Here is a 12,753-nt window from a genome sequence, read left to right on the forward strand (position 1 = left end):
GCATACTATGGCTCGAGCCGGTGATATCGTTCGACTGCAACAACACCATCGATTCGCAGTTCGATATGCCACTGACTCGAAAGGCGTTCATCTTCCACGCCTTCTCCAACATCTTTGAAGTCCCTCATCCGAACGATGAGCTTGACAGGGAGCTCATTGACTTCTACCTGGAGGCCGCTCGCCCTCAATACCTTACATGGAGCGCCCAGAAGATTGTCAATGTTCGGGTGATGAAGCCTTTTGCCGTGGGGAGATTTACAAACGTCAAGTTCAAGCTTATCCGAGGATCTGCAAGAACTGCTCACATGATCTCTCTGGCGGATCTGCCCAATCTAAACCCTCATGATTGGATAGTCTTGTACAATATCCTGCTGACAAACGAAGCCGAATATGGTCCCATCTTAGACCATGTCAAAAGGATGCTGGCATGCTATATCATGGAGGTGGCCCTAATGGATCAGGAGGTTGCCACAGTTTTTAAGAAGAAACCGAAAGTCAAGCCTGTGGGATCGGCCAGTGATCTGAATCAAATGCAAATGGGCAAGATAGATTCGAGGCGAAACTCTATGATGTTCACTAGAGCCGAAGGACAGAAATGTCTCTTCGCTTTAGCTGACAAACATCTTTACACTACAACTTGCTTGGAGCACATCTTATTCATCATCAAGCAGTGTAAAGACAATTCGGCTGATGATATCAAGTACTTCAATGATATGATCAATTGGTACATCCGGTTTAGACAGACCATCCTTTCCATAACCAAGTGTCTGTTTAGTACTGTGAAGAAGAAGGTACCAGCTTCAGCCGCCGGCCCAAGTAGGAAGTGAAGGTCTCGCTCCAAATTGACGCAAAGGGGGAGATTGTTGGGCTGAAAAAGAGTTTTGATGTTGCGTCTTTTGGGCTCGTTAGATTAGCCTTTTATTCTCCGGTTTGGGCCTGTCCAACCGAGAGCCTTTTATGTATTGTATATAAGTTAATGCTTGCATGCATATTAGGTTAAGATTCTAGAGATTATCGATATAGCGATTAATCAAGAGTACAATATTTTCCAGTAATCGTTCTTGTAATCTTCCAATCCTTTACAGTTGATGTTCTTAATCGAGCTCTTCTAAGGATTTTATTTAATCATTCGACACGATTGATTCAAGCTGTTTTGTTCTTAATATTGCATTCTGCTTTGTTTTTAATATTGTGTTCTTGCTGTTTCATATTCATATACTTGTTCAAGATCTAATCGATCTTCATAGATTAAAAGTTGTTTTAATCTCATCACAGAGCTCGATGAAGAACTTCCACTGTAAAAGCTATCTTCATAATTCTACCACAAGCTTTATCAAAAATCTTCAACTTTGAAAACTCACAAATCCAATTTCGAATTACCATACCAAATTCTCCCCCGATTTATAATCGAAAATGTGATTATAAAGCCTTCTTATGGTCATGAGAATGATCTTGAATGGATAAAAATTAATGTGCTCCCCCGCGACAAAATGATATATACAATGAAGTATAAAATCCGAAAAAGTCGTGAAAATTTGACATGATCATGAAAAACGACTTTCCGAACTGCCAAGACTTGATGGAATCTTTGATTTTTCTGTTCACGAAAAAATATGTGCATTAAAAAATCTAAAACTGTTCACCAGCCCGTAAATTTGCAAATTTTTCGAAAAATGGGCTGAAGCTGTCACATTGCTGAAATTCTTGGACTGAAAAGGCAATTCTGCATCAGTTACCCTTTTAATTGTAACAGTTTCTGGAAATGGACCAAAACTGCCAAGTCACAAAAAATACCGCGACCAGAATCATCAAATCACTGAAGTTGGAGGGGCCAGAAACGAAAATTTATGTCATCTTCCTCAGTTGTTTACGGAGAAATTAATAGAGGCTGAACCAATTGCGAAACCCAGCAACTATGAGACCCATTAAAATTTTGAGTTACTAATCAGAGCCGACGGTTTCGTTTTTCTGACATTTAGAGCTTTCGTAGGTGAATCTACAAATCTTAATTTTGACGACATCCAATTGCGAACGGGGACACATCCTTATTCACAGCGAATCAGTTTGTCTCAAATTTTGACTTTTATGGTTTGACTCGCAAGAACATCTGCTCAAACATTCCGATAAAATCCAATCCTGATTTCTTTTCCGATTCCGAATGATTCTTCTCCAACGATATGCCAATATGGATTCTAAGACAAATTCTCATGTGAGACCATCCTTTACAATTTTGACCATAAAAATCGGAACCCAGTTCAGTTCATTGTTCTTCATCAATTCTTTATCGATTCTTCAAACAATTAGTTCATCAATATGATTCCCCTGATAACATCGAATGACAATACTAGACCCAAAATCACAAACGATCATACAGATAACAAGAGATGATTCTCATTAAATAAAAATCATCATCAATCGTTAATTGGGTCAACAGTACACGAACAAAATTGATCAAGTCAATCAAAATCGATTTGATGACTAAAACTCAAGAACCGGACTGAATCAATAAGCGAATCAAATAGAAATTAAGAATCGTAATGTTCAATCGTAAGACTTTCGTGATTTAGAAAACTGAGATTTCTAACAATGATATAAGAACAAGAAAACGATTAGTGAACCTATACAATGGGTTTTCTAGATGAAACAAATGAACAGTAAACGATTAAAAGAAAAGATTGGGCTCAATGACATCGGCTGGAAAAAAAATTAAAGGTAAAAAGCAATTGGGTCATTATCGGCGGAATTTAATAGTGACAAGAAATTCTTTAGTGCAAAAAAAAAAGAATAAAAGAGAATAAGATCGAAATCACCATGATGAACAGTAACTGAATACATAAGTTTCCATGAACAGTAGATTGAAGAGAAATCTTGATTCCATACCACCAAAACACCAATAATCTTTAATATATGTACAGAAAATCACCAAACCAAGAACCGATACTTCAAAAATCAATAGATCTTCAAAGACCCGCTCTGATACCACTTGTTGAGATTAAAACCCTAATTGAGACTTGATGAACAAGATGCGGAAAATAAGAACAAACACAAATATGAAGATTAGGTCGAATGATCACTCGATTTATTGAATTGTGAGGAACAAATTACACTTAAGAAATGAGAATCTAACTCTACAAGAAACCTTACAACGTGTCGGCTACATTTTGCCTCACTCTTAACCCTAATTGTGAATAATACATGACTATTTATAGGGAAAAGACAAGTCTTGGGCTTTTAACCTAGAATTCATCAAAGGGGCCCATTGCCATCATCCATGGAGTGCTTTGAAACCCTACAATGTATATTCCTGAAAACATCTATGTTTAGCTTATAAGAAAACATTTATGTTTAGCTTGTATTCCCCCCTTGAAAACCTTAAAAATGCGGAAAATGTAGGGGTATGAACTCACAGTTGTTGCATGGAGTGGTTGACTGAAAAGAAGATTCCCGAGTTGTTGCACGTGACACTTAACGAAATCTTATTATCAAATAAATACGTATATGTATCTAAATCAACGATTTCGATAAATAAAGTGTCAGAAAACACTTGAATTTCGATTGAGGAAGGTTACCGAGACTTGCTTGAATCGAAGAAATTAGTTTTCAGCCAAAAGTACCACCCAAAAAGGTGTTTACGGTCTTTGAACACGAGTTTACGGTTTCTGAATGTTGGCGAGTTTACGGCCGTAAACTCAAGAACAGAGTTTACAGTCTTTGAAGGTTGGACCGTAAACTCAAGAACAGGGTTTCCGGTTCTTGAAGGTTGGACCGTAAACTCGGAAAAATGGTGTTTGGATGTTGATTTCGACGAGCTGAGTGTTTCCAGACGTTCCAAAGGACTCCAAAATTCGAACCTTGAACACAAATCATGGATTAGAAAAGAGATGTGGATACTTCTGTTTCATCTGATCTTCACGCTCCCAAGTGAAATATGGTCCCCGCTTGGCATTCCAGCGAACCTTCACTATCGGAATGCGACTTTGTTTCGTTCGTTTGACTTCCCGATCCATGATTTAGACAGGTTCTTCCACGAAGTTGAGGTTCTCGTTGATCTCAATCTCGTTGAGAGGAATCACAAGTGTCTCATCGGATAGACACTTATTTAGGTTTGATACGTGAAAAACAGGATGGATGTTGCTGAGTTCTCTCGGTAAATGGAGTTTGTATGCTACGAGACCGATTCTAGCAAGGATATCGAACGGTCCAATGTACCTTGGGTTTAGCTTTCCACGCTTTCCAAAGCGTATCATACCTTTCCATGGTGAGACCTTCAGAAGAACGTGGTCACCAACCTAGAACTCCAAGGGTTTTTGTCTCTTATCGGCATAGCTCTTTTGTCTATCTCGTGAGGATTTCAGTCGTTCTAGGATTTGTACAACCTTCTTAGTTGTCTCTCGGATGATCTCAGGACCAGTGAGAGTACTGTCGGGGATTTGACCCCTGGCTAGCTGCGTGTCACCCACCTCAGCACAACACAGAGAGGATCTGCACTTGCAGCCATAAAGGGCTTCAAACGGCGCAGCCTTGATGCTGGTATGGTAGTTGTTGTTGTAGGAAAACTCAACCAAAGGAAGATGAGTGTCACATGATGCGCTGAAGTCAATGACGCAGGCTCTCAACATATCTTCCAATGTCTAAATTGTTCTCTCACTCTGTCCATCAGTCTGCGGATGATAAGCCGTGCTCATATCCAACTTAGTTCCAAGAGCCTTCTGTAATGACTGCCAAAACCTCAATGTGAACCTGCTGTCTCGATCAGAGATAATGGATGCAGGTACACCATGAAGGCGAACTATCTCTTGAAGGTAGATCCGTGTGAGCCTCTCCATGTTGAAGTTTTCTTTGATTGGTAGGAAGTGGGCGGACTTCGTCAACCGATCAACAATTACCCAGATAGCATCGTGACCACTCGGAGTTCTGGGTAACTTGGTGATAAAATCCATGTTATCCTTTCCCACTACCAATCAGGTATTTCCGGCTGCTAAAGTAGGCCTGAGGGCTTCTAATATTCCACCTTCACCTTAACGCAAGTCAAGCACTTGCCCACGAAGGTTGCAATCTCCGCTTTCATGTTTGGCCACCAATAGAGTTGTTTGAGATCCAGATACATCTTATCCGAACCTGGGTGAACGGAGTATTTAGTCTTGTGAGCCTCATTCATGACAACCTCTCTGTACCCGCCGAACTTTGGGGTCCAGATTTGGTTCATGAAATAGTACACTCCGTCTCCTTTGACCTCCAAGTTCTTGTCCATTCCCCGCAAGGCTTCCCCTGTCACGTTCTTGGGTTTTAAGGCTTCCAGGTGAGCCTCTCTGATCTGCACAGATAGGTGGGAATGGATGGTCATTGTTAGTTCCTTCACCTTACACCCTAAATACTCCTTTCGACTGAGGGTGTCTGCTACCACATTGGCCTTGTCGGGATGATAGCGAATTTCGCACTCGTAGCCACTGAGTAGCTCGACCCATCGTCGCTGTCTCATGTTTAAATCCCTTTGATCAAAGATGTGTTATAAGCTCTTATGTTCGGTGAAGATAGTGCACTTTGTTCCATAGAGATAGTGTCTCCAGATCTTTAACACAAAGACCACTGCTCCCAACTCCAAATCATGAGTTGTGTAATTGACCTCGTGTGTTTTCAACTGTATCGAGGTGTAGGCGATAACCTTTCCTCAATACATGAGCACACAGCCTAGGCCCTGATTGGATGCATCACAGTAAACCACGAAGTCTTCCGTCCCTTCGGGCAGGGACAAGATAGGTGCGCTGCACAGGGCCTGCTTCAATGTTTGAAATGCAGTGTCTTGCTTGGATCCCCAACTAAAGGTTACCCCTTGTTGCATCAGGGTAGTTAAAGGCTTAGCGATTCTGGAGAAGTTCTGGATGAATCTGCGATAGTAGCCCGCGAGACCCAAGAATTGTCGGATTTCTGTGGGTGTCTTCGGTGCAGACCAATTCTCAATCGCTTTGATCTTGGATGGGTCAACATGTATCCCTTCCTTGCTAATCACGTGTCCAAGGAAATTCACCTTCCTGATCCAGAATTCGCACTTCGAAAATTTTGTGTATAGCTTTTCTGCCCTTAAAGTTTCCAACACCTGCCTTAAGTGTTGTTTATGGTCGTCCTCACTCCGCGAATAGACAAGTATGTCGTCGATGAACACAATCACGAACTTGTTTAAGAAAGGGTGGCACACCCGTTTCATCAGGTCCATTAATGTTGTCGGTGTGTTAGTTAGACTAAAGGGTATTACTACGAACTCGTAGTGTCCATAGCAAGTTCGGAATGTTGTTTTGGGCACATCATTCTCATGAACTCGCAACTGATGGTACCCTGATCTTAGATCGATCTTTGAGAAATAACTGGCTCCCTGAAGTTGGTCAAAGAGATCATCGATCCTGGGTAAGGGATAACGGTTCTTGATGGTTAGCTTATTCAACTCTCGGTAGTCAATGCACATCTGAAAGAATCCATCTTTCTTTTTCACGAATAAGATCGAAGCTGCCCGGGGTGAGGAACTCGGCCTTATGAATCCTTTGCTGATCAGCTCATTGAGCTGACTGGATAATTCTTGCATCTCCGCTGGCGCTAAACGGTATGGAGATTTAGCTACAGGAGTAGCTCCGGGGATCAATTCGATATGGAACTCGACTTGGCGTTCTGGAGGGATTCCTGGGAAATCTTCAGGGAAGACATCGGGAAAGTTACAGACTTCGGGGATGCTCTCGAGGTCTCTAACTTTTTGCGTTTCATTGACAACATGAGCTAGGAACGCATAACACTCCTTTCGTAGATGTTTCTGAGCTTTGATGCACGAAATAATACGGAGGTTCGAACTGATCTTATCACTATAAATCATAAGGGTTTCACCATAAGAAAGATTGAGACGAATAGCCTTTTCGAAACAAAGAATATCAGCATGATTGGAGCTTAACCAGTCCATGTCGATAATGACGTCGAAGCTCTTGATGGACACATGCATAAGGTCAATGGGAAAAGAATAATTGTCTAGAGTAAGAGTGCAACCTATGAATATGTCGTTAGTGCTCTCCTTCTTTCCGTTAGCCATCTCGATGGTAAATGTTTCGGTTAGAGGTTGAGATTTACATTTGATTAGGTGTTGGAATGAATGACTAACAAAACTCCTCTCTGCACCAGAATCGAAGAGAATGCATGCATAAGAGATGTCAAGGAGGAATGTACCCGTAACAACGGTAGGATCAGCAACTGCTTCTTCCTGGCCCATCACCAGAACTCTCCCTGTGTTGCCACCGGTTGTTGCCTTGGGGCAGTTTCTCCTGAAGTACCCAGCCTCTCCACATCCATAACAAGTTTGAACAGCGCCTGCTCCCGGAGCCTGGTTAGTTGGTTGAGCTGGTGTCTTGTAGTATCGAAATGTGTGTCCCTTTTTCCAACAGTTGTTGTAGATCAATTCACAGCAGAGCCCATGATGATGGAAGTTACACTTGTTGCACGTGGGTAGCTTTCCAACATAACCACCCGTAGGAGATTGGGTGGTTGGAGCAGCAGTAGGAGCAGCAGCAGGAGCAATGACTGCATGAATTGCCACTATTTGTTGTTTCTTGGGTGGCTCCTGAGAAGACTGACCCTTTCGTTTGTTGCCAGACTTCTTCTTCTTCCCACCGCTTTCCTTGGGTGGCTCGGTGACAACTGCCACTTCATCCAGATCGATTCCATGATTAATCAGAGTCTGTGCCAGATCCTTGGCACTTTCAAATGTAGTCGGCCTAGCAGCCACGACATTTCCTTTGGTGGGTTGCGTCAGTCCCCAGATGTATCTCTCGATTTTCTTGCTTTCCGGGGTGACCATTCCCGGACAGAGAAGACCCAGATCACAAAATCTCGCGGTGTAGGCAGCGATGTCAGAACCCTTCATCTTCAAGTTCCAGAGTTCGTGTTCCAACTTTTGCACTTCGCCCCTCGAGCAGTACTCAGCGAGCATGAGCTCCTTCAGTCTTTCCCAACCCATGGCATTAGCCACTGGCAGGGTTAGGGTTTTGACTCGACCATTACACTAGGTCAAGGCTCTGTCGGTGAATGTGCAGGCGGCGAACTTCACCTTATTGGCTTCAGAACAAACGCAAATTTCGAAGATAGATTCGATCTTCTCGAATCACCGCGTCAAAGTGATGACACCTCCATTTCCATCGAAGGACTTGGGTTTTGCAGTCATGAAGTCCTTGTAGGAACACTCTTTCTAATGTCCCTGACTTCCATCTTGTCTCTGGGGGTCAGTTCCATCTCCAGCTCCACCAGCGTTCACTTGTGCCATTGCTGCAGTCACGGCGGCGGTAACTGCTGCCTGGAACATGACAGGGTCGAACTGAGGATGTGGTGGTGGCGGCGGAGTGTCGTTGTTCCTTCTGATGGGTCTTGGTCAGGGAGGCATCTTGTTCTAGAAACAATCAGGAAGAAGAGGATGGTAAGTCCTCGAGATATATAAAAGAGCAAAATATATCTCATCCTGATAATGAAAGTACTCTACCGAGCGATAATCATAGAAAGGTTACTAACACAAGTAAGTTATCGCTTTAAGGAAGGAAAGGTAGCAATACTTAGAGTGAATCTACGTACTAAGTTTGGCTCTAGCGAAAATACTCCTATAGTATTTTATGTGAGATGATTCTGGTAAGTTTTAGGCCTGTTGTAGCACCACAGTCACTCCCAAACACATGTTGGTCATGTCTCGACTGAATATAGTTGATCAGGTTATATTCACCCTAGACGTGATTACATAACTGCCCAGGTTTAACCGTAGCGTTCCAACATCCAAATACTTTTGTTCTGCTCTACTAGTGATACGAATCCTCGAAAAATCCAGCAAGTTCCTAGCTACCGATTTCCTGAGAATATAAGCAGTTTGAAAAATATCAGCATAAAGTTGGTGAGTTCATAAGCAGTAATTTGTAATGAAAACTTATTGATGAGTGAGCCGAAATGATTATGTAGTTTCAAGAAAATCTGATATTTTCTTTAGTGAAAAACGTAGTGTTATCGATGTAGTATACAACCATGAATGTTCGTTTCTGAAAAAGAATCGTAGAGATATGCAAAATACTACTTCATGCGACTAGCTAAAGCTAATCATGAAGTATATGTATTTAAATGTAAAACCGTAGCATAAATGATTCGGTTTTGAAAACCCTGGCTCGGCCAGTATGCATTGTGTGTTTAGTTCTATTTGGTATGAATAAAACTACTGAAGAAAACCAGGTTGGTAAACTATCGGTGATTTATACATAATGTGAGTCGTATAACCATGCTTGATATGACTAGTGACCTTTCCAACGTTCTTCAGACGTTGATGTTAAATGACATTTGTACATCTCAGGCGTGCCCGCCTAACTGTAGCTAGCAGTCCAGATGTGGGATTGTCAGTCCCGAATAGATCTATTCACAAACCTCATGTTCTCCCTCCAGGAGACTCTGGTTATATAGTGGTAGGATTTATCCCTGTACACCTAAGGGTACAATAGTGAAGTAGCGCCTCACAATATCGTACAATCTAGTTTACATGTAATGCAATAGCGTTCTACCGTATTGAAAATCCAAATGTATACCGCGTATAGTGATAAGTTACAGTTATGAAAATCATGTTAAGACAGTGATATAAACTGTAAATGGTTTCTGTTCCAGTGCATATGTTTAGTAGAGAAAGTTTCTATGCTTGATAAGTTTTTAGAGGAATCCCAAACTATGCTGATTATAGTTTGCATGTATAACGTAGCGAAAAGCGTATCCGTAAAAACTATGCAATTTTAGTGAAAACGTCCCTTATGCTCGACATATTACAAAAGGGAAAATAAAGTATGAAATTTGCATAAGTTTTATGTATATTCCTGAAAACATCTATGTTTAGCTTATAAGAAAACATTTATGTTTAGCTTGTATCCCCCCCCCCCCCCCCTGAAAACCTTAAAAATGCGGAAAAATGTAGGGGTATGAACTCACAGTTGTTGCGTGGAGTGGTTGACTGAAAAGAAGATTCCCGAGTTGTTGCATGTGACACTTAACGAAATCCTATTATCAAATAAATATGTATATGTATCTAAATTAGCGATTTCGATAAATAAAGTGTCAGAAAACACTTGAATTTCGGTTGAGGAAGGTTACCAAGACTTTCTTGAATCGAAGAAATGAGTTTTCAGCCCAAAGTACCACCCAAAAAGGTGTTTATAGTCTTTGAACACGAGTTTACAGTTTCTGAATGTTGGCGAGTTTATGGTCGTAAACTCAAGAACAGAGTTTACGGTCTTTGAAGGTTGGACCGTAAACTCAAGAACAAGGTTTACAGTTCTTGAAGGTTGGACCGTAAACTCGGAAAAATGGTGCTCTGATGCTGATTTCGACGAGCTGAGTGTTTCCAGACGTTCCAAAGGACTCCAAACGGTGTTTTTCGACATTTTTCCGGAGTTTGAATGCGTTTTGATCGTTTACGGTTTGAGATTCTTAGAGAGAGGAGGAGAGAGTTTGGCCAGAAACGTCCTAATGAAGTCGGAGGCATCGTATTTATAGGGGTGAGGTAAGGGGTCCACTTGTCACTGACCGTAAACAGGTTTACGGTCGTAAACGAGTTTACGGCTGTAAACACGTTTACGGTCGTAATCTCACTTAGACCGGAAATGTTTGATTTTTCGAGATATTCGGGTTTTCGCGCGATTTTTGGTTCCTACTCGCAAATAATTTAATTAAATATAACTAGATTATTTTCCAAACCAAAAGGTTTAACGGAAAAGTTAACAAATTCGAAATTTTATTAACGGTAATCGCGTAACGGAAACGGAAAGAGATCCGGGTTGTCACAGCTAGCCATGGGACAAACTCCACAAGTGATGGTTTGTGGAATATGTGCAACAATGGGACATCCTACGGATATGTGCCCCATTATTCAAGAAGACGTGGAACATGTAAATGCCACGGGGGAGTTCCAAAACTACCACAACAAGCCATCCGGTTACCAAAACGCATATAATTCAAGTTGGAAGCCAAATCCCAACATGAGCTACAACCCAAGACCATTGCCTCAAAATTCATTGGTTAGACCATCCTATCCACCACCACAACCTCATTACCAACATCAACAACCATACTATCAAATTAAACCGCACCCTCCACATCATCATCAACAACCTCCTCAATCTCAACCAAGTAGCTCCGGAATGTCTCTTGAAGCATTGTCAAATCCCTAGCCACTAGTACCCAACAATTCCAGAAAGAGACAAGGACTAGTATCTCCAATCTTGAAGCACAAATGGGAGATATAGTTACATCCATAACCAAGTTGGAATCCTGTGGTAAACTCCCTTCTCAAAGAGAAAAGAACCCAAATGCCAATGTGGTGACCTTGAGAAGTGGCAAACAAGCCGGAGAAAGTAGTTCAAAGAAGAAGCCAAGGGATAAGAGGAAGAAATAGAGATCATTCCCATTGAAGAACCTATAGTCAAGAACGATGCACAAGTCGGAGCCCCAAAGAAGACTACCCCTCTAGTGACACCAATAGCCACTCAACCACCGTTCCCCTCCCGACTTGCAACTTCAAAGAAGAATATGGAGGAGAAAGAGATTTTGGACACCTTCCGAAAGGTGGAAGTAAACATCCCTCTACTTGATGCAATCAAGAAAATCCCGAGATATGAAAATTTGTTGAAAGAACTTTGTACCAACAAGAGGAAGTTGAAGGGAAATGAGAAAATTTTGATGGATGAAAACGCATTCGCGGTTTTACAAAGGAAATTTCCACCCAAATGCAAAGATCCCGGAATGTTCACGGTTCCTTGCAAGATTGGAGATGTCACTTTTAGTAGTGCTATGCTTGATCTTGGTGCCTCTATCAATGTCATGCCCTATTCGGTGTATGAATCATTGAATGTCAGACCCTTAAGTGAAACCGGTGTCATAATCTCTCTTGCGGATAAATCAAGTGTCTTTCCTAGAGGTGTTTTGGAAGATATCCTAGTGCAAGTGAACCAATTGGACTTCCCGACGAATTTCTATGTGATTGATCTAGATGAGCAAGTGTCCTCCAAATCGGCTCTAATCTTTCTTGGGATACCGTTTTTGAAGACGGCTAGGACAAAGATCGATGTGTATACGGGAAGTTTGACAATGGAGTTTGATGGTGAAACAATAAGTTTTAATATTTATGATGCCATGATATATCCTAGTGATGTTTCATCTTTGTACTTTGTTGATGTTGTTGAGCCAATTACTCAAGAATTGTTTGAGTTATCTAACAGTGATATGTTGGAGATGATCTTAAGCAAAGGATTCGGTTGTGGGAAGCTAGCCGAGCAATTAAATCTTTATTCTTTGGATCCGGAAGTTGAGAAGTTGGTAAATAAAATGGAGATGAAGAAATCCACAAGATTAGATATCAAACAAATTGAACTACCCCCAACTCATACAAAATTGCCCCCATCCCTTGTTCAACCACCAGAATTGGAATTGAAGGTCCTACCTCAACACTTGAAGTATGCTTACTTGGGCAAGAATGAGACTCTTCCGGTTATCATTTCAACTCATCTAACCGAGTGTGAAGAAGAGAAACTCCTCAAAGTGTTGAAGGAACACAAGGAAGCCATGGGTTGGACGATTACGGATATCAAGGGATTGAGCCCCTTCACTTGTATACACAAGATCTTGATGGAGGATGAATGCAAACCAAGTTGGGATGCGCAAAGAAGATTGAACCCGCCAATGATGGAAGTTGTAGAAAGAGATATTAAAGCTTCTTGA

The 12,753-nt window shown here is 41.5% G+C and overlaps 1 protein-coding gene across 1 annotated transcript; it reads left to right on the top strand.

Moving 5' to 3' along the window:
• The first annotated feature begins 11,565 nt into the window (after positions 1–11,565).
• On the top strand, positions 11,566–12,753 carry LOC145049900 (uncharacterized). The gene is made up of 2 exons (XM_078998240.1): positions 11,566–12,136; positions 12,233–12,753. Exons 1-2 carry the CDS (start codon positions 11,566–11,568, stop codon positions 12,751–12,753), a joined length of 1,092 nt encoding a protein of 363 aa, XP_078854366.1.

Source organism: Lactuca serriola, chromosome 5 (genome assembly GCF_051521515.1).
Source record: "Lactuca serriola cultivar US96UC23 chromosome 5, Lser_US96UC23_V15, whole genome shotgun sequence".
NCBI classification, from domain to species: domain Eukaryota; kingdom Viridiplantae; phylum Streptophyta; class Magnoliopsida; order Asterales; family Asteraceae; genus Lactuca; species Lactuca serriola.